Source organism: Tenrec ecaudatus, chromosome 4 (assembly GCF_050624435.1).
Source record: "Tenrec ecaudatus isolate mTenEca1 chromosome 4, mTenEca1.hap1, whole genome shotgun sequence".
In the NCBI taxonomy this organism is placed as follows: Eukaryota; Metazoa; Chordata; class Mammalia; order Afrosoricida; family Tenrecidae; genus Tenrec; species Tenrec ecaudatus.
Genome location: NC_134533.1, coordinates 47,947,657 through 47,975,033, shown reverse-complemented (window position 1 = coordinate 47,975,033; position 27,377 = coordinate 47,947,657). Strand labels below are relative to the sequence as shown.

General features: G+C 42.4%; 1 protein-coding gene across 1 annotated transcript; it reads right to left on the bottom strand.

Annotated features, from left to right (window-relative positions):
• Positions 1-18,651: 18,651 nt before the first annotated feature.
• Positions 18,652-22,983, bottom strand: LOC142445800 (mas-related G-protein coupled receptor member X4-like). Its single transcript, XM_075547693.1, has 2 exons — positions 22,973-22,983; positions 18,652-19,642 (listed from the first exon to the last, which is right to left on the bottom strand). The coding sequence occupies exons 1-2, from the start codon at positions 22,981-22,983 to the stop codon at positions 18,652-18,654; spliced, it is 1,002 nt and encodes a 333-aa protein (XP_075403808.1).
• Between the last annotated feature and the right edge of the window lie 4,394 nt (positions 22,984-27,377).

Below are 27,377 nucleotides of genomic sequence, written 5' to 3'. Positions count from 1 at the left end.
GTGAAGACAGGCCAGCAGAGGGCTCTCCTCTGAAGTTTCCCTGTAGGCCAGAGCGCTGCCAGTGGCCAGTTTGTTTACACTGATAGTATGGCCCTCAAGGAGGACTCTTTCTGTTAGGGCAACTTTTGCCCCATGGCAGACATGCCAACACACACACGGGACTGTGCGCCCAGTGCAGGGAACTTGGGAGGCAGTGGACTGGCATTGATTAGCTGTGGCGGTTGATACCTGTGTGTAACATCTTTCCGAACAAGGCTTTGCTTTTTGCCCCCGTTGTAAAAGGTGGCGTTAGCACGAGCGACCATCTCTTCTTGGGGAACACCTTCAGGAATTAATGTCTGGAGCTTTCTCCGAATGTCTAGTGCAGCCCATGTGAGCAATTTGTCCCTGAGTAAGATTTGCCTTCCATAGGCGTCTCTGTCTATGGTGGTGTGATTCCTCAGGGCTTCTCTCAGCCACTCTAAGAAGCTTACGGGGCTTTCATTAAGCCCTTGACTAATAGCTGTCACTTTGGTGTACTTGATGACCTTTGACTCCATGATGTAATCCATTTGAAACACACGCCCACCTGTCATTGGGATCATCATCATCCCAGGTGGGTCAGTGGAGGGCACAGCTGTTTCTCCTATTGGATGCTTATCATTCATCACGTGTAGACCTTCTGCAAACTTCCTATCTTCTGTCAGTACTTTCTCTTTCTCAAAGTCTGTCCCAGTACGATCATTACATCCTTCCAAACCAAGTCAGATGCTGGGGTGAGGTGCTGAAAGGTTTCTCTGTACTCTTCGGGACTGTCTGAATAACTGCCTAGGTCACTCTTAATCTGCCTGAGTTCAATTAGGGTGAAAGGCATATCTGATGCTTTTTCTTTTTACTTTAAAAATGAGTATTAATTGGGTGTTAATACATATATCATTCCATTATTCAATCATGTCAAGCAGTATTGTACAATTACTACCACAGTCAGTTTTCAAGCATTCTCTTCCTTCCTGGACTCCTTTATATCGTCTCCCTTTTATCTCCCCCAGTCACCACCCCTGCCGCCCCCCACCAACCCGAAAGCTTTATTCTACTAGCTGTCCCTGTAAATTCATCAATCCTGGGTTTCTTTTTCTGAAAAATGGAAAATCATGTAATACAACTTCAAGAGCGTGGCCCCCAATGACATAACACATCGGAGATAAACCATAATATGAGCAAACAAACAAACAAAAAACTCCAAAACAAAACCAAAATGCAGACTGTTGAAAACCAGATGAGGTCCTGCCTGCATCAGAGGGGGATCGATTGACAAAGTTTTCACTGTTCCAGTCAGGTTTATTCCATTGATCTTCTATACTCATCTCTCCAACACACTCTGGGTAATAACCACTTTCCCCCTCCCTCAGTGATGGAGAGAGGGAGATCCCCAGAGGCTGGTTTCCTCTGTGGATCCCACAAATGTGTCTTGGGCTCCCACTGTCATCCATAGCATTCTGCAAACTGGATTCTCACAATGTATCCTCTGATACTAATCCCTCCTACGACTTAGGACAATCCTTTGGTGATGACGGTGTGATTATTCCATGTGGACTTAGTTGATATCTCACTAAGATGAAAGCTTGTTTGGAGACAAGGCTTTAAGACTCCGGATACTATTTTATCTGATAGCAAGGCATCATCTACCTTCTTCACCATATTTTGCTATAGCACCCATATCTCCTGTGTTCCCTTCCTGAAGGTGAGTATGGAGCAGATCCATGATGTAAAAACTAATTTTTCTTTAATTGGAGCTAGAATTTAGTATGAGCCCCCAAACCATATCTGGATCATATATATATGTCTGCTTTTGGCTCCCTTTCAAAATCCCCTGGTTAATTTATGGTAGAGTCTTATCAATAATCTCCCTAGGGCATAATACTCAGCTGTTACTATGACCTTGATTAGTCTTTGGTACTAATTTTTTAAAGCCTTGTTGAGAGAGAGGTATTGGACCAATATAGACAAACTCTATATCACAGTATTTGAATTATTTTCTACTGCAGAATCAATTCTTTCAAGGATGGGCCTCATTTACACAAACATTGGGGGTTAATCATTGTATTAGTCTTGGTATCCTAGAGAAACAAATTTAGTGGCAAGGGGTGTGTGTGAGGCCTGGTAGGGATTCAGCAAGGGCAATGTAACCAAGAGAAATTACTAAAACCCAAATGAAGGTTGAGCATGATAGTGGGACAAGAGGAAAGTGATAGGAAATAGAGGAAAGAACTAGGAGGAAAGGGGCATTTATAGAGGTCTAAATACGGGCATGTACATATAAACATATATTTATATAGGAGGGTGGGGAAATAGATCTATGTGCATATATTTATAGGCTCAGTATTAAGGCAGCAGAGGACACTGGACCTCCACTCAAGTACGTACTCAGTGCAAGAACACTTTGCTCTATTAAATTGGCATTCCATGATGTACACCTTCCTGACATGATCGCTGAAGACAAATGTGTGCATAAGCAAATGTGATGAAGAAAGTTGATGGTTCCCAGCTATCAACAGATATAGTGTCTGGGGTTTTAATGGCTTTCAGGTAAACAAGAAGCAATCTAGCTCAGAAGCAACAAAGCCCACATGGCAGAAGCACACTAGCCTCTGTGACCATGAGGTGTAGAAGGGACTAGGTATTAGGTATCAAACAACAAAAAAAATCATATCAGTGGGTGCCCACCTTACTGATATGATCACTGAAGACAAATGTGTGCATAAGCAAATGTGGTGAAGAAATCTGATGGTGCCCAGCTATCAAAAGATATAATGTCTGAGGTTGCACAGGCTTGAAGATAAACAAGTGGCCATCTAGCTCAGCAGCAACAAAGCCCACATGGAAGAAGCACACCAGCCTGTGCGATCATGAGGTTTTGAAGGGATCAGGCATCAAAGAACAAAAAATCATAACACTGTAAATGAGGGGAGTGCAGAGTGGAGACCCAAAGCCGATCTGTAGGCAACTGACCATCCCCTTACAGAAGGGTCTCAGGGAGGAGACGAGCCAGTCGGGGTGTGGGGTAGCAACGATGAAACAAACAACTTTCCTCTAGTTCTTAAATGCTTCTCCTCCCTCCCCCCATCATGATCCCAATTCTAACTTACAAATCTGGATAGACCAGAGGATGTACAGTCGTACAGATAGGAACTAGAAATACAGGGAATCCAGGACAGATGAACCCCTCAGGACCAGTGGTGAGAGTGGTGATACCGGGAGGGTGGAGGGAATGTGGGGTTGAAAGGGGAACCGATTACAAGGATCTACAGATAACCTCCTTCCTGGGGGATGGACAACAGAAAAGTGGGTGAAGGGAGACATTCTAGAGTGTAAGATATGACAAAATAATAATAAGTTATTAATCATCAAGGGTTCTTGAAGTAGGGAGGAACAAAGAGAGAAGGGGGAAAATAGGAGCTGATACCAAGGGTTCAAGTAGAAACCAAATATTTTGAGAATGATGGGGGCAACAAATGTACAAATATGCTTGACATGATGGATGGATGTATGGATAAGAGTTGTATGAGCCCCCAATAAAATGATTTTTTAAAAGAAAAAAAAGAGCTTTATATGCAAGAGCAATTGAGTATTGAGAAAACATCCCAGTCCAGTCCAGATAAAGTCCACAAGTCTAGTATTAGCCCATATGTCTGATACCAATCTATAAGGTCCTTTTTAGAGTCATAAAACATATGCAATGATACCAAATGCAGGATGATCACAGGCCAGTTTGTGTAATGTCTTGTGGATCCAGTGGCACTATAAGCATCTCAGAACTGGCAGGGGTCTCCACGTTGCTTCTCCAGCTCTGAGACTCTGGCTTCCATCAGCCTCTCTCCCTGTGGCTTGTCAACAAGGATGTCCCACAGGGACTGGGCATGTGTCCCACCTCCAGTGAGTTATTTATCTCCTTAGCGTCTCTAAATGAGGTCATCAAACGATGGCCTGATTGATAGGCTAAACTTCACCCTACACTCTTTATCCTCTCAAAATGACAAGAGATTATGTAACTACCACACCAGTCATGGAACTTTTACAATAATAATCACTGCGACTGTCAGTCATAAGTTTTCCAGAATAATACATATCTTGTCACAGCACATAGGGAATTGATGTAACAAGATCCTGTTTGTCCACTTACTAATAGTTCAACCATCTTCGTACAGTTGTTTTTGGCTTCCTTAGACATGATGTAGTTTCCAACCTAAGATCCCAGGTTTCAAGTGGGTCCAGTTTACCCAGTGGAGTTTCTGAATTTGATCTCACTAATACAGCCTCTGGAGCAGCCACATGCCTTGGAGATCAAGGGTTTAGTATCCCAGTTTTCCACTACTCCCAGTCTTGGTCCCCAGGATGCACCCAGAAGCCAGATTCATTGTTGAATATTCGGTGGATACCATGAGGGACAATTCCCTGCTCGGGTCTCCCAAACCATTTTCAGTCATTCTTCCCACCAATTGAAGGTTGGTCCTCCCACTTTTCCTACCAAGAGTCATGCATTTGTCTTCCCCCATATGTTCGCTCCTTTCCCCTCTCCTGACTTGCTTCTCCCATCAGTATCCCTCATCGCTCTGAAAGGACTGCCTTTCTGTCTGGGGGAACCTCATCAGATTGGCAGGGCAGCCACTCTGTAAACAACATCTCCTTCCCGCCCCTGAGCATTTCATCCCAGCTGATGTGAGGCGTCTTCCGACAAAGTGACTTTCGAAATCTTTCCCTATAGAGGATGGTATATGGGTCACTGGCACCAGTCAGGCTCTCTACTGGACTGTCTGGAGCCTGCCTCTGGGCAACAGCCTGGATGCCCTACATGCCTGGCCTGCTGCCTGGCCTGCTGCTTGTTCCCACAGCAGTGGAGACAGTGAACTTTTTATGAAGGTAGAAAGCCTCATTTATTTTCTCTGCAAAACAGCCAGTAGTTTCCAACTTCAGGCTACCCTGGCTCCTTGGCTTTTGACCAGGGGCAGAACCTGCCTAATTCTGCTGACTCTCTGAAAATGGGTAGAACCTGGTAGAGGCAGCTCTTCTTAGGCAAGAGCCAATCCTGGGAGGAGCTAAGTCCACCCGGGGCATCTGGGGAAACCAGAGCTCGTATCCTTTGGAGGGTGCGCGTCTGGCCAACACATTGAAGTATCCACTGTGATGGATCTGACTGGATCTTTGAGACCTACATTCTAGATTTCAACATCATTCTTATATTAATATATGTGTCATTCCAACACTGTTCTTATATTATTATATGTGTCACTCCAAAACCATTCTTATATTAATATACATGTCATGCCAACATCATTCTTTTTTTTTACATTTTATTAGGGGCTCATACAACTCTTACCACAATCCATATATATATATATATATATATATATATAGCAATTGTATAAAGCACATCCGTACATTTTTTGCCCTAATCATTTTCTTTCTTTTTTTTTCCTTTTTAAAAACTTTTTATTTATTTATTTATTTTAAACAATTTATTAGGAGCTCATACAACTCTTATCACGGTCCATACATATACATACATCAATTGTATAAAGCACATCTGTACAGTCTTTGCCCTAATCATTTTTTTCTCTACTCTTTTCTTTCTTTACATTTTATTAGGGACTCATACAACACTTATCACAATCCATACATATACATACATCAGTTGTATAAAGCACATCCATACATTCCCTGCCCCAATCATTCTCAAAGCATTTGCTCTCCACTTAAGTCCTTTGGATCAGGTCCTCTTTTTTTTTCCCCCTCCCTCCCCACTCCCCCCTCTCTCATGAGCCCTTGGTAATTTATACATCGTTATTTTGTCATATTTTTTCCTATCCGGAGTCTCCCTTCCCCCCCTTCTCTGTTGTTCCTCTCCCAGGGAGGAGGTCACATGTGGATCCTTGTAATCAGTTCCCCCTTTCCAACCCACTCACCCTCCACTCTCCCAGCATCGCCCCTCACACCCTTGGTCCTGAAGGTATCATCCACCCTGGATTCCCTGTGCCTCCAGCCCTCATATGTACCAGTGTACAGCCTCTGTCCTATCCAGCCCTGCAAGGTAGAATTCGGATCATGGTAGTTGGGGGGAGGACGCATCCAGAATCTGGGGGAAAGCTGTGTTCTTCATCGGTACTACCTCGCACCCTAATTAACCCATCTCCTCTCCTAAACCCCTCTATGAGGGGATCTCCATTGGCCGACACTTGGGCCTTGGGTCTCCACTCTGCACTTCCCCCTTCATTCAATATGGTATATATATATATATATATATATATATATATATATATATATATATATATATATATATATATATATACACACACACACACACATACATATATATACATATACACACATATATCCTTTTTTTTTTTTTGCATGATGCCTTATACCTGGTCCCTTTGGCACCTCATGATCGCACTGGCCGGTGTGCTTCTTCCATGTGGACTTTTTTGCTTCTGAGCTAGATCGCCGCTTGTTCACCTTCAAGCCTTTAAGACACCAGACACTATCTCTTTTGATAGCCGGGCATCATCAGCTTTCTTCACCACATTTGCTTATGCACCCATTTGTCTTCAGCGATCCTATCATGGAGGTGTGCAGTCAATGATATGATTTTTTGTTCTTTGATGCCTGATAACTGATCCCTTCGGGACCACTCGATCACACAGGCTGGTGTGTTCTTCCATGTGGACTTTGTTGCTTCTGAATTGGATGGCCGCTTGTTTATCTTCAAGCCTTTAAGACCCCAGTCACTATCTCTTTTGGTAGCAGGGCACCATCAGCTTTCTTCACCACATTTACTTGTTCACCCACTTTGGCTCCAGCCTCCAACAGCATTCTTATATTGATATATGATTCCAACATCATTTGTATATTGATATATGAGTAATTATATGTGTGATAAACTTATAAGAAACTGATAACTCGAAGATTTATGGATAGTTTCAGTCAGCATAATTAAGAAATGACTATCAAATTTTAATCAAACCCACTACCATATAGCCAAACCCTACTCCTATCAACCTAGGTAGGACTGCCGCACAGTGTCATAGGTTCCCACAGTAGCTAGTAGTATGGAACCTCTGACCTTTTAGTTAGCAGGGGAATGCTTAACCACAGCACCACCAATGCTCTTTAGGAATGTAAACACAGCAAAATTAAGTCATTTGAAAACTGTAATAGCAAGGTTTCCAATTCCTCATCTTTTAAACCCTGTCTTTTTTTCTCCCGACTCTCCTGTTTCATGTTCATTCTTGATCCTTATAAGACTCTTTTGAAGGAAATATATTACTCTCATTGCTTGGAATGAACATTTAGAAGAATTACATCTATAGCTTGGCATGCTTGGAGGGAGGTTTGTAAATACATAAAGTATTACATGTGATAGTGGAATGTACTTTAATCATATATTTTGCCAATGCAAATTAGATCAATCATGCAACCCTTTAATAAATAAATGAGACCTACAAAGAATATGTAGTGTTACTTTACTTTGAAAGAAAATGTGTTCCCTATACCATCTGCCACTTTATATTTAAGTGGATACTAAAAACGTCAGCTAAGTTATCCACTACGCACAAGCTATCCATGGCTCTCTTTAGACTCCTGAAACATGTCCAACTTCCACTACATAGGTTTTGTTAGGTTTCTCAGGTGGAAAATACCTCAGTTCTTGGCATCGCACAAGAAAGAATTCTCGCCGAAGCTGGTTTGTGATCCAACGATTTTTATAAAGGACAGAAGTGTCATGTTTTACAGTCACTGAACACGGGCAACCTCACCATCCACACGCAGTGGCCTGAGACCAGAGGAAGAGTCTGCAGCACGCTGGAGAAGCAGCTGACGAAAGGCGGCAGTGGTCTTGAGGTTCTGGCCTTTGGGGCCTTAGGCTGGGAAGCGCGGTCAATGGTACTGGTTGACCCCGTGGGCTGAATTAAGCTCACCTGGCCTAGTTTGGCTTGGGGGCCTAAATTTGGAGCATGCCCAGTTAGTCTTTATGATTTCCAACCTCCTGTAGGGGGTAGCTCCAGGCATGGAGAGGGGCAACCTCAATCCCTGTCCCTGGCTACCTAACAGTTTCATATTAGTTTTAAGCTACCTAACAGTTTCATATAAGTTGCATCATTCTTAAACCTAGACAAGTGGAACCCCTGCCCATGTCCCCACATTTTATAAGATGTCATTGGAACCTCCTTTGATTGAGAGCATCTTCTGAGAAACCGGCAGTCTAAAATCCCTTTCCTGTGTACTCAGTGGCCTTTTGAGGGCTGAACATTGAGCTACTGGGAAGAGCGTGGGTGTGTGAACTGTGGTTGGCAACTCTGGCTGTGTGATAAAAGAAGAGTGGCAGGCTGAAGTCCAGGGACAGAGGTCATCCCTTTGCTCCTTGCACAGCGTAAAAAGGGTTTTCAGGGAATCCTGGAATTTTCAGAGAAGCATTAGGTTTCCAGGTCATTATTAGGATAAGTCCCAGTTGTTAGGTGCTGCTCAGAATGCTGTGAGTCACAGTGACCTTACATTTAGCAGAATAAAACATTGCTTGGTTGGTTCTGGGCCATCCTCACAATTGTAGCTGTTTGGGTCCATTATTGCAAATCACACTGAAAAGATAAATAAAATACACGGAAGGATTGCTGTCAATTCTTTTTTTTTTATTTAATTTTTTTATTTTAACAATTTATTGGGGCTGATACAATTCTTTACACAGTTCATACATATACATACATCAATTGTATAAAGCACATCTGTACAGTCGTTGCCCTAATCATTTTTTTCTCTTTTCTTCTTTTACATTTTATTAGGGACTCAAACAACTCTTACCACAATCCATACATATACATACATCAATTGTATAAAGCACATCCACACATTCCCTGCCCCAATCATTCTCAAGGCATTTGCTCTCCACTTAAGCCCCTTGCTTCAGTTCCTCTTTTTTCCACCCCCCTCCCTCCCCATTCCCCCCTCCCTCATATGCCCTTGGTAATTTATACCTCGTTATTTTGTCATATCTTGCCCTATCCGGAGTCTCCCTTCCCCCCTTCTCTGCTGTCCCTCTCCCAGGGAAGAGGTCACATGTGGATCCTTGTAATCAGTTCCCCCTTTCCAACCCACTCACCCTCCACTCTCCCAGCATCGTCCCTCACACCCTTGGTCCTGAAGGTATCATCCACCCTGGATTCCCTGTACCTCCAACCCTCATATGTACCAGTGTACAGCCTCTGTCCTATCCAGCCCTGCAAGGTAGAATTCGGATCATGGTAGTTGGGGGGAGGAAGCATCCAGGATCTGGGGGAAAGCTGTGTTCTTCATCGATACTACCTCACACCCTAATTAACCCATCTCCTCTCCTAAACCCCTCTGTGAGGGGATCTCCATTGGCCGACACTTGGGCCTTGGGTCTCCACTCTGCACTTCCCCCTTCATTTAATATGATATATATATACATATATACACATACATATATACATATACACATATATACACATACATACACACACTTATATCTTTTTTTTTGCATGATGCCTTATACCTGGTCCCTTGGGCACCTCGTGATCGCACTGGCCGGTGTGCTTCTTCCATGTGGGCTTATTTGCTTCTGAGCTAGATGGCCGCTTGTTCACCTTCAAGCCTTTAAGACCCCAGACACTATCTCTTTTGATAGCCGGGCACCATCAGCTTTCTTCACCACATTTGCTTATGCACCCATTTGTCTTCAGCGATCCTATCATGGAGGTGTGCAGTCAATGATATGATTTTTTGTTCTTTGATGCCTGGTAACTGATCCCTTTGGGACCACTCGATCACACAGGCTGGTTTGTTCTTCCATGTGGACTTTGTTGCTTCTGAGCTAGATGGCCGCTTGTTTATCTTCAAGCCTTTAAGACCCCAGTCACTATCTCTTTTGATAGCCGGGCACCATCCGCTTTCTTCACCCCATTTAGTTGTTCACCCACTTTGGCTCCAGCCGTTGTGTTGGGAGAGTGAGCATCATAGAGTTCTAATTTAATAAAAGAAGGTATTCATGCATTGAGGGAGTGTTTGAGTAGAGGCCCAAGGTCCTTCTGCCACCTTAATACTTGACCTATAAATATAGACACATAGATCTATTTCCCCATCCTCCTATATATATTTACATGTACATGTCTTTGTCTAGACATCCATGAATGCCCTTTGACTCCTAGCTCTTTCCTCCATCTCCCTTGACCTTCCTCCTGCCCTACTACCATGCTTCATCGCCACCTGGGCTAGAGTATACCTGTTCTCTAAGCAACCTTACCCTTGATCATTTCCCACCAGGTTGCTGTCAATTCTGCTCTGCTTCATGGCAGAGTAGACTGGGGCTGCCGAGGACTGTTACATGCTGAGTTTTGTGGACACAGATCGCCAGGCTTTCCTTTGGCAGTAGCACTGAGAGCCCCGAGGTCCAACCTCCCATCTCTGTGTGAGCAGGTGAGCATGCTCATTGTTTTCACCACACCAGGTCTCCTGAAGAACAGATAGAATGCACTTAAGCTACCCTCACCCCCTTTTCATTCCTGCTAGCTTGGTTTATAGCTTCCGACATGGCATTTTAATGTTTATCATGTCAGTCTTCATTATGGTTCCTTTTTTAGTCACAGTTATTAAGAACAGGCCTGTGTATTGGTATACCTTCTAATTTTCTCTCAAGTCCCATCTCTTCCTTTGGACATCATTAACTACTGACAAATAGTAAACATAATTTTGAGATCCCTGATACGGTTCGGGTGGCCTGTCCCGGTTTGATCCAAATAGGAAGCAGCTAGGTTAAACCCTCCCAAAACTACTTCAAAATCGCAAAAGGCAAGCAAGTTATAAATGCTGGACTATGTGGCCAGCTGAAGGTACATTGAACAGGTTTGCTATGGTGAACAGAGGGTGAGCACTGGGACGGTGGAGGCATGGGTCGCAGAAAAGGTTTGCTATGGTGAACAGAGGGTGAGCACTGGGACGGTGGAGGCATGGGTCGCAGAAACAGGGGACATCTGGTCACTCCCCAGAGGTCTCAGGCTCCATCCTTTTATCTAAAGGCTTTTCTGGCCCAGATGGTTTCGTTCCACCACACTTGCTGAATGAGGACATTCTTCAGTGTGAAAGGAGGAGGAGGCGGCGGCTGTAACATTTGGGAATTTTTCTGCAAACCATCTTCCATAGACCAGAGGTCAAACCAGTTCACATTTCCATCCTTGATTACCAGTAGTCTATATTCTTGATGGGAGTAAAAAGCCTTCTTTCTCCTGCAGAGTGGCTGATGGTTTCCCACCTCTGACCTTGCAGTTAGCAGCCTGACACCTAACTACTACACGACCAGGACTCCTCAACTTTAGAGACAGTTAACCATATTTATCATATTTATTTGCCACTTTTATAATTTCCCATGGGCTCTTGCGAGTTTGTCTCCTATACTCAGTTGTTACAAAATAATCACACAGCTGGATCAATACTGACAATTCACCCATTAGCCGGTTTCCATTCCTGGGGTAAAAATGCCACAAGCCAATGGTTGCCAATCTGTTTCTTTCTTCTTCTTTTCTGATGTTTATAAATATTGATATGGGATTAAAGTATAATACCAAAGTTTTTATAAATACGTAATTTAATGATATCAAAATGATAATAAATAAACCCCTTTCTAGTTATATTTAAACTTAAGAAACAAGGCAAAGTGGCAGCAATCATCAATTACACACATACCTACTATATTCATATCTATTGCTCTATCAATCAGTCTGTTGATTGATATACAGATATACATCACATATATGATATACATTGATATTTATAGGTATTGATAACAAAAGTATAATTTTCAATTTTTGCATTTTCATCTCCCTGTAGTTAGTGCTCAGCACCATTTGTGGCTTGTGTGTCACTCTGATACTGGAAACTATGCCATCAGCATTTGAGAGGTCAGCAGAGCTGAAGCTTTATCACCTTCCAGGAAAGGGGACATTCTGGTTGTACTTCTTCCCAAACAGATTTGTCTGTTGCTCTGGCAGTCCATGATGCTTTAACTCTTCTTCAGCAATACTGCAAGTCCGATGCATCCATCGTATGCAATCTTCCTTATTTAAATGCCTAACTTTGACATGCATATATGACAATTGAAAATGTCATGGTTTGTGTCAGTGGGCTTGGGTCAGAACCTTAATTATCCAAGTATCATCTTTGCTCTTCAACACTTTAGAAGAGTCATGGTACATTGATTTGCCCAATGCAAAACATCCTTTGGTTTCTTGATGCGGCTTCCATGTGCGTTGATGGTTGACCAAAGCAACATGAAATCCCAGCCCCCTTCAATCTTTGCCCTGTTTATGCTCTCTATTGGTTCAGTTGTGAGGATTTGTGTTTTCTCTACACCGATTTGGAACCATACTGAAGGCTGCAGTCCTTGACCTTCACCACAGTTTCAAGCCTTCCTTCTTTTCAACAAGCAAATTTGTATCATCTGCATATCAAGGGTGTTCATAAGCATTCTCCAACCCTGATCACTTCTTCAAGTAGTCCAGGTTCTCTGATTATCTGCTCAACATATGGATTGAATAAATACATCAAAAAGATATACTCCTAGCATACATATTTCCTGGTTTTAAACCATGCAATATTTATTGGGCCTGTACATACAATTGCATTTTGTCTGTGTAAAAATTCCATATGAGCATCATGCTGTGCTCTGGAATTTTATTTTTCTCAATGTTGTCTGCAGTTTGTTATGATCCACACAGCTGCATGCCTTTGCATATCCAATAAAATTCTAGCAAACATCTCTCTGGTATTTTCTGCTTTCAATCAATATCCATCTGACATAAGCGATGATATCCCTTTTTCCATGCCCTTTTCTGAATCCAGTTTGGGCTTCTGGCAATTCCCTGTTGATGTCGTACTGTACCCATTGTTGAATTATTGTCAACAACTTTTCCTTGCATGTGGTATTAAGGATACTGTTCAGAGAGTGTCTGCAGATTGTAGAGGCACATTTCTTTGGAATGGGCACAAATATGGTGCTCTTTAAGTAACTGTCTTCTCAATTACTTGTCATAGAAAAGTGAGTTCTACTTTCATCAAGCTGTTGAAATAGTTCTGTTTGTATTCTGTCCATTCCTGGAGCCTTGTTTTCCCTTAAGCCTTCAGTGCAGCGTGGACTTCTTTCTTCATCACCACTGGTCCTTGGTCCTGCGCTTCCTCTTGAAATCGTGGGATAGTGACCGGTTCTTTTCAGTTCAATAACTCTATGTATTCTTTCCAACATCTTTTAATGCTTCCTGCAGAGTTTCATATTTCCCCCCAGATCATCCTTTGAGTTTAAACTCAAGGCTTGATTGTCCTTTCTTCGGTTCTCTCAGCTTGACTTCTCCTGAACATGTTCTTCCTTTTGCCTTTCTACCTCTCGCAGGACATTTCACATTTCATTACACGATGTTTCTCTGGTGCGATGTTACAATGCACGTTCCCTTATTTGATGTTACTCTGTCTTCTCAAGCTGCCCTTTGGGATTTTCTGTTACATTATTTGCCTTCACCGTTGCTTCCTTTTGCTTTATCTTTTTTACATTTAAGAGCATATTTCAGTTCTCACATCCACTTTGATCTTGTCTTTCTCATCTTTCCAATTATTCCCTTGTCTGTTGTGTCACTGATAACGATTTTGTGCCACTTTGTGAGCCATATTTCTGTTTTCCGGATGGACATAATGTTTTATTTCTGTCGGTCCCAGTCATCTATTTGCTGTCTTCTGCCTGTGCTTTCTGTATTGCATTGGATAGTATGTGTACACTCTTCCAAAAGCCACCTAGTTTGACCCAATTATCCCATTGATGAACCACAGAGCTCTGGAAATTGCATTTAGGTCTTTGAAAAATCTTGATTTTGTTTTTGTGTACATGAGATGAGGTGTGGCCCTGTTTCATTTTTCTGCAGATGGAGATCCAAATTCGCCAGCACCATTTGATGAATAGGCTGTCTCTTTACCATCTAATGTTTTTGGTGCTTTGTCAAAAATCCTGTAGGTAGATGCATTTATTTCTGGGTTTTCTGTTCATTGGTCTATATATCTATTATTGTACTAGTAACTGGCTGTTTAGACTACTGTGACTCTGTTTATCAATGAACGTGATTGAATGTTTCATCAAATTCAGAATACAGAAGTTGGTAGAATAATTTCTTCATCAGTACCTTTAGTGTGTAAAAGTGACTAGTAACAGTATAAACTTATTTCCGTTTAGGCACAAAAGTGTTAGTCTATACTTGTACTTCAGGATAGATCTAAAATTTTCCTTTTCATAATAAATGTGATGTGATACCGTTTGAATTTATCTTTCCAGCAAGCCTTATGATTGCCTGATACAAAATGGTCAATACCAGTCTTTTTCAGCCCAACAGAGCTGCATTTATGGAAATTAAATAGAATAAGTTTGTGGAATTTTTCTGTAATATATAAAGATCAACATAACCTTCTACTTAAGTCATTTTTCTCTTCTTCCTTGGGTACTCTGGGCAACATTCTATTTGCCAACTGTTTTCCTTTCTAATATTAATTTGAAATATATATTTTCTTGTGGATTTCTAATTTGGTAGCACATATCTTCCTAATGTTTTTGTTTATTATGGGTATATGTCCTGGAACAGCGGAGCCAATTCACTCACCTAGAATCTACTTAGTTACAACAAATGACAACAAATATCAGAATCAGGAAATTTTTCTTGTCATGTACTGGAATTGAAACTTATATGGTTGAAACCCCCCCCCAAATATATAACCATCTATTTCAATCTTTTCATTGATCAATAAAATGTACTGTATAATCAATTGCAGCTATTATAATTTACCACATCTCATGCTTTCTCTCCACTTTCTATTGCTTTTTGCAGCAGAGTTTAAAAAAGAAAAGGAAGATTCCTTAATCTTTATGCATTGTGATTGCATCTGTATTTATATATTTATAATATTTTTCTCTTCTTAAAATCAAAGTCTGTGTCTTCAAGAGTCAGACAATGAAACAAATCTTTTTGAAAGCATCACAACACAGCTATTCTCCTTTAAACTCCTTTGCAGTTGTGTAAACACTATCAAGTATAACTATCACCCAAATCTTCGGATTGTGAGGGTATTATATTTTGATTAGAGAAAGAAATATGATAGCAGTATCATTGGATTTTGAAGTATTAAATAAGGTAGTTAAATTAGGATCTGTTACCTGTAATAAGGATTTGTGTCCTGAGGCAGCAGAGGCAGTTCACTAACTCCAAGTTAGATAGAAAAAGTGCAACCAGTTGGAGATCAACAGGAATGCAGGCTGTTTCTGTGGCACCTCACTTGTGCTCAAAAATACACAGGGTTGTATCCTGTTTGGAATTCATATACTTTAACTCAGGTTTCTGAATAATCACTGGATAAAATTACTGACCTTAAGCAAGCAGATGGAACAATAAAAATCGCTATGTTTGCTTTTCAAAACTCTAAACAAGTCTTGTGCAGTAGATTGACCTAACACAAGTCCTCTTTTGATCTCTTGACTGCTGCTTTCATTGTAGGTCCAAGCATGGATTTTAGGTTCAAGAAAGACAAATTCCTTGACAACTTGTCTACATTGATCATAATGTTACCTATTGGCCCAGTTGTGAGGATTTGGGTCTTCTTTACATTAAACTGTAACCTTCACTGAAGGTTGCCATCCTAGATCTTTATTGGCAAGTGCTTCAAGCCCTTCTCACTTTCAGCAAGCAACATGATGTCATCTGCATATCACAGGCTATTAATGAGCCTTCTTCCATTCCTGATGCTTCATTCTTCATATGATCTAGCTTTTCCTCATATAATATAAGGATAATCACTTAAAATATTGATGAATTATGCTCCATCACAATTAAAACTTTTTAAATTCAAAAGATAACATGAAGAATTGTGGCATGGGAGGGACAAATAAAAAGGAGGAGCTGATTCCAAGAGCCCAAGCGGCAAGCAAATGTTTTGAGAATGATGATTGCAATGGATGTAAAAGTTTGCTTTACACAATTGATGTATGTATAGATTGTGATAAGAGTTGCATGAGCCCCAATAAAATGATTTTAAAAAAGAATAATTGGCAATTAACACTGATGTCTCCAAAAACTCTGCTTCTGAGCCCACAACCCAGAGATGTATTCCATTAAAATATTTAATTATGTTGAAGAAATTTCCATAATTTTCCCCTTGTATTCTCCACCATCTTCATGATTACAAATATAAAAGTGTATATATATATCTGCAATGCATATGATATGTATGGATATATTCCCACTCTCTTATCCACACTTGCCAAGTATATTCAAGTATCTATTCATGGCATTTTAATTTTAAATAGTTCATCTTTGTAACATGTACATGAATTCAGGTTCAAACCTGAAGGGTGACTAAGTGTGTGTTGGCCGGATTTTCTAGAGGAACAAAACCAGTAACACTCATATATGTTTAAGAATGAACTTAATTTCAAGATTAATTGCATAGCAAGAATGACCCAGCCGAGCACAAGTCAAATCCATGAGTTAGATGCTGGGTGAAGGCTCTCATACATGAAGCAGGTGGCTGCTGGTTAATGAAACAGAGATGTGAAACAGGAAGCTGAGAGTTCACTGGCCGATGAAATAGGTGTAGAGTTTAATGGATCCAGGGTCAGTAGGAACATACCAGGCCACTAAAAGTCCCGTGATTGGCAGGCTTCACAGGCCACCAACTCCAGAGCCAGATTCCTAATCCAAGCAAGCAAAAAGCAAGGGAGGGCTCACTCCTCCTCCTTGTCTCTTATAAAAATGCCACACCACCAAGGAAGCATCCACAGGTTACCACCTGATTGAGAGGTTGGACTTCATCTCTCCTTCCACACAGGTACAGCAAGTAGACATAAGCTGAGGTATCACCAGTATATTTGATAAGACCAATAAGATTAGTCTCTTCAGATTTTGAATACTCAATGCAAGAACACTTCCTTCTATTAAGCTGGCATTCCATGACGCTCACCTTCCTGATACGATTGCTGAAGCCAAAGCAGGTGCATAAGTTAATGTGGTGAAGAAAGCTGATGTTATGCAGCTATATAAAGATATTGCATCTAGGGTCTTAAAGGTTTGAAGATAAATATTGGCCAACTAGGTGGAAAGCAACGAACCCCACATGGTGGAAGCACACTAGCCTGTGTGATCATGAAGTGTTGATAGGATCAGGTATCAGTCATCAAAAATCATATCATTGTGAATAAGTGTGTGTGGAGTGGGGACCCAAAGCACCTCTGTAGGTAATGGGACATCTTCTTACAGAAGGGTTGTGGGGAGGAGACGAGGCAAGGTGCAGGGTAGCAATGATGAAACATGCAACTTTCCTCTACTTCTTAAATGCTTCCTTCCAACCCCCTCCAGTATCATGATCCCAAATCTACCTTACAAATCTTGCTATACCAGAGGATGTACACTCATATAGATAGGAACTGGAAACACAGGGAATCCAGGACAGATGAACCCCTCGGGACCAGTGGTGAGAGTGGCAATACCTGTGGGTGGAAGGTGGAGTAGAAATGGGGAACCAATAATAAGGATCAACAGATAACCTCCTACCTGGGGGGTGGACAACAGAAAAGTGGGTGAAGGAAGATAATGGACAGTGTAAGACATGACAAAATAATAATAATTCATAAATTATCACGGGTTTGTTAGGGAGGGTGGGTGGGAGAGAGGGGAAAAATGAGGAGCTGATACCAAGGGCTCAAGTAGAAAGCAAATATTTTCAGAATGATGATGGTAACAAATGTACAAATGTGCTTGATACAATGGATAGATGTATGGATTGCGATGAGTTGTACAAGCCACCAATTTAAAAAAAAGGGGGGGAAGAAAAAAGAAAACCACTATTTAAAATGTAAAAAAAAAGTCCAATTTGACCTTGTCCAGAGGGTGGAGGTAGCTGGACACCATTTAGTTTTAGCCTCAGGATTCTGATGCCTGCAGTCTCATGGCCCATTAGTCCATAAGGCTATATTTTTTCTATATATCTTTTTATTTATTCTGTAAACATTTATTTAAATAAGAAGCAATCATTAGGCATGCCACAATTAAAGAACACTACTTTTGTGAGAGTATGTTAAACTGAAATTCTTTTAATTATATTGAGAAAGACATCATAAGGTAGAAGCTTCACAAAAGTAGACAGATTTTTAAAAATTTCCTATCAAAGCATTGATCAAAAAATATGATAACCTTTTGAAAAATGGTGACAGTATGAACAATTCTATTTTCCACCCCACCCACCCCCATAGCCCTAAGAATCACCACGAAAAATCACTAGACATCAGCTTTTTAAGAAATCTAAAACATAGTCTGAAGGTATAATCATCAGGAAAATTCTGAATCCAGGAGAGGAAAAGTATGCCATCTTAAAAGGAAGGGGTGAAAAATTCTGACATGAATTTTTAATAGAAAACATATTTGTTTTGTTTGGTAGGTATTTTCCTCTTTAATCATCACAAAGAGGAATTCTCTCCTCATGTGATGATCAGAAGTGTGAAGATGACAAAATTAAGAAAATCATGCAGGTTGATGGGGACAAAGAGGACTTCAAAGTGACAGCTTTGTCTAGTGGAAGCAGAGGCTCTCAGCACTACACCACACTGCTCTCTGTGTGCTCCAGGGCTCCATGGGGGGGAGCTCCTCCCGGTTCCTCCCCCTCAGGAGTGTCCTGCAGTGCCCTCTGGAGAACCATCCTGAGGCTTGGCTTCAGCCTCTGCTGCCGCTGCCGAAAGGAGCCAACGAAGAAGTAGATGATGGGGTTGGCACTGCTGTTAACACAGGAGAGAAACAGAGGCCAGAAATAAGTCAACATAGTATCTCTAGCCTTAAATATGATTCTAAAAGTACCAAAGGGCAGGCCACACAGCAGGCAGACCAACATGGTGATCAGAATGGTCACAATGAGCCTGGTCATCTTCCTCCTCCGGGAGCCATAGAACACCTTCACCAGCAGAACCAGGCTGGACACACAGAGAACCACAAATAAGAAAATCAGCCAAACCGAAAGGTATAACTCAAATGACAGACACCAATTCCTGGAGACCTCACAGTAGATCCATGCCATGAAGATCAGCATCAGAGACAGGGCCCAGAGCAGGGTACATATTACAGCTGATGTGTAACTTGGGCGGCGGCAGCGGTACCAAATGGGGCACAGGATAGACAGGCATCGCTCAATGCCAATGGCGCTGAGGAGGCTTATGTCTGTGAAATAGGGAAACAGTATCATATTGCTGAGGGTATAAATGCTGATGAAGGAAATAAAGACATGGTAGAAGTACCAAAAGAACCAAATCAGGGAAAGTACAATCATGATGCAAATGAATAGGCAGTCAGCCACCGCCAGGTTGAGAATGTAGACGGAGAAGGAGTTCCTCCTTGCAGTGAAAGCCAGGAGCCAGACCACAACCGCGTTTCCTACCAGCCCAATTGGGGCGGTGATGGCTATGAGAGTACTCAGGATCACAATCTGCAAGTATTCCTCAGGACGTTCAGTCTGGGGACTGTAATTAATTATAGAGGATTGGTTCCCTTGATCTGCAAATGGTGGCTCCACACTCAGGAAGCTTCCACTGGTGTTCCTGGAACATAAACAAGTGTTAAGCACATGCTATATGATCATTGATTCTGCAGACTTCCCTCCAAAGCGGGGATTATTATTATAATACTTTGGGGTGGTATCCACAAGGTCAGCAGTTCAAATCCCCCAGCTGCTCTACTGGAGACAGACAGGCCATTCTGGCCATTGTACTTCCATAAAGAGTTTCAGTCTGGGGAACTCACAGGGGCAGTTCTACCCTGTCATATAGGTCCATCGTGAGTCAGGAACTCGATGAAGGTGAATTTGGTTTGTTTGTTCATAGATGAGAGGAATGGAAGCTTACATAGAGGAAGTAATCCATCCAAGGCTGGGTGGGTAAGGGGAAAGCCTGGTTTCAGTCCAAACCTCTGTCTTTAAACCTGCATCTCCCTGCAACTGCACACGCCCTTCTGGCCTGAGATGAACACCTCCCTTTTCTTCCTGAGGCCATGCCATGTACCTCGTCTTTAAGTCTAAGACAGGCTCTGTGGAACAGTGACAGTTTTCATGGTCTGTCCCTCTTTCCTTCCCGGGGTGGCAGTGGTTGTCAGGTGATTTGATCCGGTTTGGACTCATGGCAAAGACATGTACCAGAAGAAAATACAGCCTGGCCCTGGACAGTCATCACAGGGGTTTTGTTTGAGGGCTGGGAAAAGAAGGAGTCTTTGTTTCTAAAATGAGTACAGATTGGAACGAAAGCTTTGATATTCCTGTGAGAAGGTGCACCAGCACATATTTAACAAGATAATGGATGTTGATGGTGATGTAGCACCTACCAGGTATTTCCTCTATTAATCAAAATCTCTCAACAGCCCTATGAGCTAAATAGTATTATTATCTAAGTTTCCCATAAAAAGAAATGGGAGCACAAGGTAGAGCAGTGAATTGCTCCAGGACCATTGCAAATAAGTAGTGTGAACCCAGAACATCTCAAGGAGTCTGTTATATTCCTAACCAATTCAGTAGGCCCTGCTAATGTAGGGTGTCAACTAGACATGGGAAGAGGGGTTAGGAGGAGTAAGCAAATAATGTGCATGTCTGATGCAAATTGGATTATCCAAAGGATGAGTGCTCAGTCTAGGAATGGGGGGGGGGGACCAATTTTGGAAAAAGCATTGGTTTTTGACATATTAGATCCATCAATCCAGGTAGACCATTCACAATCACACACCATTCACAATCACACAATCATGCATAATGGGTTTCTCTTAATGTGTCCAAAGGAATTAAATGAAAATCCTTATTTTAAAATGGTGTAGGGGTAACTTCTGATGCGCTCTGAATCACAAGGAAGAAGAATGAAATTTAACATTCACGCAGATCCATTTTTATGAAGCTGTAGACTGACATGCTGCCACTTTACAACCCTCTCTACCAATGCTGACCGCAAGGACACTTCCATAGGTAATCCCTACTTTTCTGCTAAGTTCAAGACGTCATTGCACCACACCCACAAACTTCACAGATAAAACCACCAAATATGGGGTTTGTGTTAAGCTAAGCTGTCTTGAGAAACAAGTCCAGTGACACTCATTAAGTCACTGGAATGTTATGTCCCAAAGCAATTCTATATCAAGAAGGAGCCCTGGCCAAGGTTGACTCAAGTCCAGAGTCCCCTGTGAGCTGGAGTCCTCTTCTGACTCACATAGTTGGTGTGGGAAAGGGGCGTAGGAGGCAGGGAGTGCAGAACCAAGAGGATCCAAGATCAGTGAAAACCTGGAAGAATGCTGACAGCTTTTTAGGTCAGTTGGACCAGAAACACACACGATCAGGAGGGTTGCTTTCCTCCATGGTTCAGGAAGTGTGCTACTCTGTTTGAGGCTCTTAGTTCTGCCACTGCTGCTGTTACTTCTCTGGTGTCTCAGCTCTCCGTGCCTGTGTTGAGGCAATTCCATGCTCAGGGATGCTCAGTGCCTATCACTTTTTTCTGGAAGGTAGTGAGATAGCCCTCGTGCATGTTTCTGAAATATCCTATCTTATATTCAGCAGGGTGACAAAATGGACCAATACCCATACCAGAGCTCCAAGTTTGGCCATTAACTTTGCTAATAAAATCACTCACAGGTAAATACTTATTAGCATCTCTCCCTACTTCCTGCCCCTCGACTTTCAGCAAAAGAAGGAACTAATGTATGGTGTCCTACCAATTTATTTGGTGGGAATTACATAGATTATGTCTACAAGACTCATATCATTTAGATCGCTGCACCATCTTAGGATATAACTTTTTATTTTGCTATATTTGATTTTACAAGATAGTAAAGTGTTAATCCCATTCAAGTGCAGGAAGGAAAAAAAGATGCAAACAGAAAATAAAATAAATCAAAATCTTCAGTAGATAAATGGGAAATGAACGCAATAGCATTGATCCGGAGTGAGTCCTAGGAAACACACTGTGACAAGGGTAGAATAGACGTGATGGATTTTGTGGTTGCTTTTTGGCACTAAGTTTTCCATCCTCTTTACCCTGCCTGGGCCCCAGATGGAGTTGACTCTTTGCCCCATTGATGGGCTCCTTTCCCCCTGGCTCCTGACTGAGCCGAGTCTAAGTGTGACATTGGCACACATGGGAGGGCACAGAGTGAAGGGTAGAGTATTTTTCCATCTTTCTCTTGACTGTCCTCTTCCTCAGTTGTAGTCATCCTCACTGGAAGGGTCAACAGCAATGTGATCCTCAGTGAGAACACAGCCTCATGGTGGGCCTCTACAGAAGGCACAACTACACCCCCACCCTCCCTCAGTTCTAGTAACGTGTCCTTGCTCTTTAAGCTTAATGATGGTAAATGCTGGACACAATTGCTTAAAATGGGGTCTGTCCCTTTCTCTTAATGCTTTCCCTTACTGGTGTCTTTCTTGTAAACTGTACCTTCATTAAAGTCTTTTTAGCTATCCCAGTTTGTACTATCTGGTTTCAGTGGACACTGACAGATACACAAGGTGCAGAGCTTTTAAAAAACAATAACAATAGTCAAACCCAGTTGATTAACCAGGTGTTAGTTTGGGAAGTTCTGTGTGTTTTTATTTTGTTCCCTAAAAGAGGGAAAACAGTTGGTTTCTCACCCTGGCATCAGATTTAGATGTTTAGAATCAAAGGGGAAAATAGGAAGAGGATCAGAGAAGGCTAACAATCCTGGCTTCCCCTATTTACATGTCCCACCATGGAGAGAACTGCCACACAAAGCTGCTGCCTGGGAGCTTGATGCCTTCTTCTTTTCCCTCAGGAAATCACTTCCGGAATGTCCTACCCCACAGTGGAACAGCAGAGATGCTGACACCAGAGACACAAGCTAACGTGACTTTGGAAATAAGAGAGGACTGGATTCACTCTTACCTTTCCTCCATTCTTCTTTCTGGAAAGGGCGAGCTGGTCTGTAGAGAAGTTAAGAGGGTTCTCAGTGTTGATAGTCACCCGAGGATATTTCTCTGCTTCTGGATAGAATCTCTCAACAGATGGAGAGCTGGCCTATCAAGATGCTGTGCAGATGCATGACTTCCTGTGCAGAGATGGTGTGCCAATTCAAGACCCCAAGATATTAGATCATGAGTCCTCATGAGATGTTTCTTAAAGTTTGATCAAACATAGGCAAAAGTTTTACACCTCCTTCTCCCTCCCGTGGTAGTTAGATAATTTTTATCAAGGAAAACATGCCTGGATTAGTGGGGGCCTCCAACCTCTCAATCGAATTGCTGCCTGATGATACCGTTTTGGCGTCATAAGTTTTTGGAATAACAACAGGACACACTGAGCATTGTTCCCTCTCTGCTCCTTCTCCTTCCAGCCTGCCAGCACTCTGCCTGCCTTGAGGGGTGGCTCGATGTGGAGCCCCTGACCCTCAGAGCTGCCAGAGCCCTGCCATCTTTCCACCGACTTTAGATGCACAGCATTGTGCACGCCCTGGTCTGTGATCTTTTGCTTTCTGGGTCATCCTTCTGTGTCGCTGGTGTGTGGCTATGTGAGTTTGAAGAGGGACTTAAGGACTAGTATGGACTGTATGGGCCTGAGTTGGACTGGGCTGGGATGCGATCTTGATATAGAATTACCTCTTGATATAAATCTCCTTCTTATACACATATGAATGGTCCCAGGTTGGTTTCCCTAGGCAATGGGGCATGAAACACCTACTCCCACATTCAGTGTGCTGACTCTGCACTATGAGCAAGTGTAAGCAGTGTGAACACACATTGAGTCTTTTATAGTTAAGTTTAAAGTACATTTTCCTTGCTTGTTTTTAAATGCCCACTGTGGTCTGTAATTGTCGATTGTTATTTTTTAATCACATCAGTAATGCTTGCATGTTGACAATTTCTGTTCAAGTAACTTGGAAGAAGTTAGGAGGTGCAAGTCTTAATGAATTCTCTTCAAGGTTTGCCAAAATGCAAGACTTAAAGGAGTCCATTCCACAAAGGTTGAAGGTGTCCTCACTACTCCCAAGAAGCTTTGCTGGGTGTGGAATGTGTCCTTTGAGCACTTGAATTTGGCACTGAGACCTTCCTGGATCTAGAAGAAAGAAAGCATGATCTGTCTTTGTGGAGACAGCATGAGGAGATGTAAGAGAGCTCAGATGGCTCTACTGGTGAGAATTATGAGGCTCTCAGGGTTGCCCAGTTTACGGAATGAAGCTGTTTCAAGGGGAGAACTGACGTAATCAGAGGAGCTGAAGTTGTATTATAGGAAAAAGATTGTGGCATGAGGATAGGAGGAAGGTTTATTAACAACCTGTGATATACAGATGATACCACCTTGCTTGCTTCAAGTGCAGGTGATTACAAGTTTTACCAGATAGTATTATATGTTATAAATCTTCAGTTTAAAATGATGTTGTGCTACTTAGATGTCCTTGGGGAAGGGCTACCTCTGCTTTCACTTAAAAAGTAGGAGACAGAAGCCTGGAGAGGGAATATCTTTTGCCCCAATCTCATAGAAGTCAAGGCCAGGTGAAGGACCCTAACTCCAGGCTTTGATGTTAGTGTTGACACTGCTTCCTCTACCATGAAGCCTCTCTTTTGGGTCACCACCTTTGGTTTTCTCCTCTCTTTGGTGATTAACATTGGAAGGCAAATGCACCCAAATATCTGTCCTTTCAAAGAAATGGCTTATGTCTCCCTAATGGTCGCTCACAGTGGCTGCCTATCAACTTAAGTACAGGAAGTCTTAGAATGCACCCCTGCTTTTAATATACCCACTTTACACATAACTAAGGGACCGTTGTGAAAATCAACATTGTCACGGTCATGTTTCTCTAACTACCCAAACTCCTCCTGGCATATTTTTGTGGTGGTTGTCACACTTGCCAATCTCACCTTTGCATTTTTGTGAATGCTATCAAGTATAACTATCACTCAAATCTCCTGATTGTGCATGTATTATATTTTGATTAGAGAAACAAATATGATAGCAACTCGGGGGAAAATAGCGATTCGATAGGGCTCACCCATCTGGAGCTACTGCTGCCAGTGCAGAAAATTGGGAGAAAAGGTGAAGGAAATGGGAGATGGATTTTTGAAATTAGAACTATGGTACTAGGGTCTCTCCTGAACCCTTTTTGTGTGTGCGATGTCTACTCATAAAACAAACTAGGAATGCTCTAAAGTGCTCTAGCTTTGGTGAGCTGGACTCGCAGCTCCTGCTGGAAAGCTCCTCGTGCCCTTACCAGGAGGAGCAATTTCTCCAGGCTGACGGCCTTAAGAGGACAGAATCCCAGATACTAGAAGCCCAAGCAGGAGCTCTGCAAGCTGTTGGCTTCCTTGAGCTCACAGCCAGGGGAGTGGCAGTGGTGGGTAGCCATAATGTGAAGTAGAAGAAAAAGCAGTTTTACCTGAGTTAGATAATGGTGTGGGAGAAAATAGGTGGATAGTCGGAGTCCAGGAAGCCAATTTAGTTCCAATTGGCCGAGAAGGAAACAACGCCCTGATAAGCTGGATCTCCACCTCTGGGGTCATCCTGACAGCCTCTAGATCAGAGCACACCACAGGCATCATATATAAAATGGTGAAATATAAATTATTGGTTAAAAACTCAAACCCCAGTCGTGCTGCTCGGCTCCAAAGAGCACATAGGCAGGGGTGGGGAGTTGGAGAGACCTTAACATATATCAGCATAAGAAGAGGCCTAGCTAAGGAATGGCAGAACTCAGCTACAGGGCCTGGCAGCTTTTAGCATAACAAAGAAACACTTTAGCAAGTCTCAGCTTCAAACAACACAGAGCTGTAGCCTAGACTGTGGGAGACAATTTAATTTGGTTCTATTCTAGATTTCCAGGGGGATAAAAAAAAATCCTATGATCTAGGAGGGCACCAGCAGTCAAGATAGGACAATAAGCCCAGGTTCCCTCTCAGTGATTCTACATATAGCTGGGGAGGTACTGCCTGTCCTGGGGCCCTAGACAGGGCTGTGGGAACACCCTGTCCCAGCCCCTGCTACAGTGATACATACAGCACAAGGCAGGTATACCAGTGAGTTCCAGTGCTCAACTGATGTATGGCCACGGTGAGATCTTGCCTTTGAAAGTAATCCCACACAGCCTCAGTGAACTCTACATCAAATGGGTACACTATCCTGTTACCTTGAGGAAGAGTTGGAACTCCTCCATGCTCATGGACATGTGATCAAGTTTCAGCTATCTCCTTAGGACTACTCTAGTTCTTCTCACTTTATTCACTAGCCCTTCTATCTTTCCCACAGCAGTCAGTCTCAACAAACTCAAGTTTGTGTTGTTTTTTCCTCTCTCTTCTTCCGCCCCCCCCTTTCTTTCTTTTTCTCTCTTTCTCCTCTTAACTCCCACTCTCTCCTATCATACACCAATACTGGCGTCCGGGTCATTACCCTACACTTAGGGCAAATGAACCCAAATAGCAGGAGGAACTCCAGGCTGACCTACATGAGAGTACTGGACAGAACGCAAGGCAGCTGGGACAACCATCTACACCACACTGCACTTCTGGGGAAAATTCCGTGGGACTTCTAAGGCAATCTAGTCAACTGGGGCAATTCTGTCCAGGTCCACTGTGTCCCGGCATTAAAAGAACACAGCCACCTGCCATTGTGAGTCAGGATCTAAACCCATCTGGCCCCACATTCGAGCAATCAGGGACCAGCAACCACTTTATTCTTTATTTCCTCCATCTCTCTCTCTTCCCTCTTTAACATCACAGCCAATCTTAGTGAACACAGTTGGGTTCTCCCCGCCCCCCCCCTTCTTTCTATTTCTTCTCTTTTTCTTTCTTTCCTCTTTTTTTCTTTGTTCTATTCACTACTCTCTCTGCTTATATGATTTACTCTTCTCCCTCATTCCTTTTATGAGCCAAATTAGTTCCCAGAACCCTACCCTTTGCCTAGGGAAAATCTTCCTCTCAGTGGCCAGCCTTTCCCCCAAGACAGTCCTACACACTGCACAGTACAGGGTCAGATATTTCTTTACTTTTTAAAATTCTCTCTCCTTGTTATCTTCTTTTATTTCTTTCTTTCTGCTCTCTTTCACTTTTCCTACTTCTCTTCTCCTAGCTCTTCTCTCTTTCCTACCACAGCCTCTGCCGATTCAGTTCTCCTTTTTTGTTGTTTTCTTTTCTTCCTTTCTTTCTTTTTTAAAAAACTGTTTCCACTTTTGTTTACTCTGTGCATTTTAGTTGTGTTTGTGTGAGTGGGTGTCAGTTTGATTGGCATTTTTGCTCCAGTGTGTGTCTTTTTCTTTCTCTCTCCTCTCTTTTCACTCTCTTTCCTGTCACAAGCAACTAGTGGC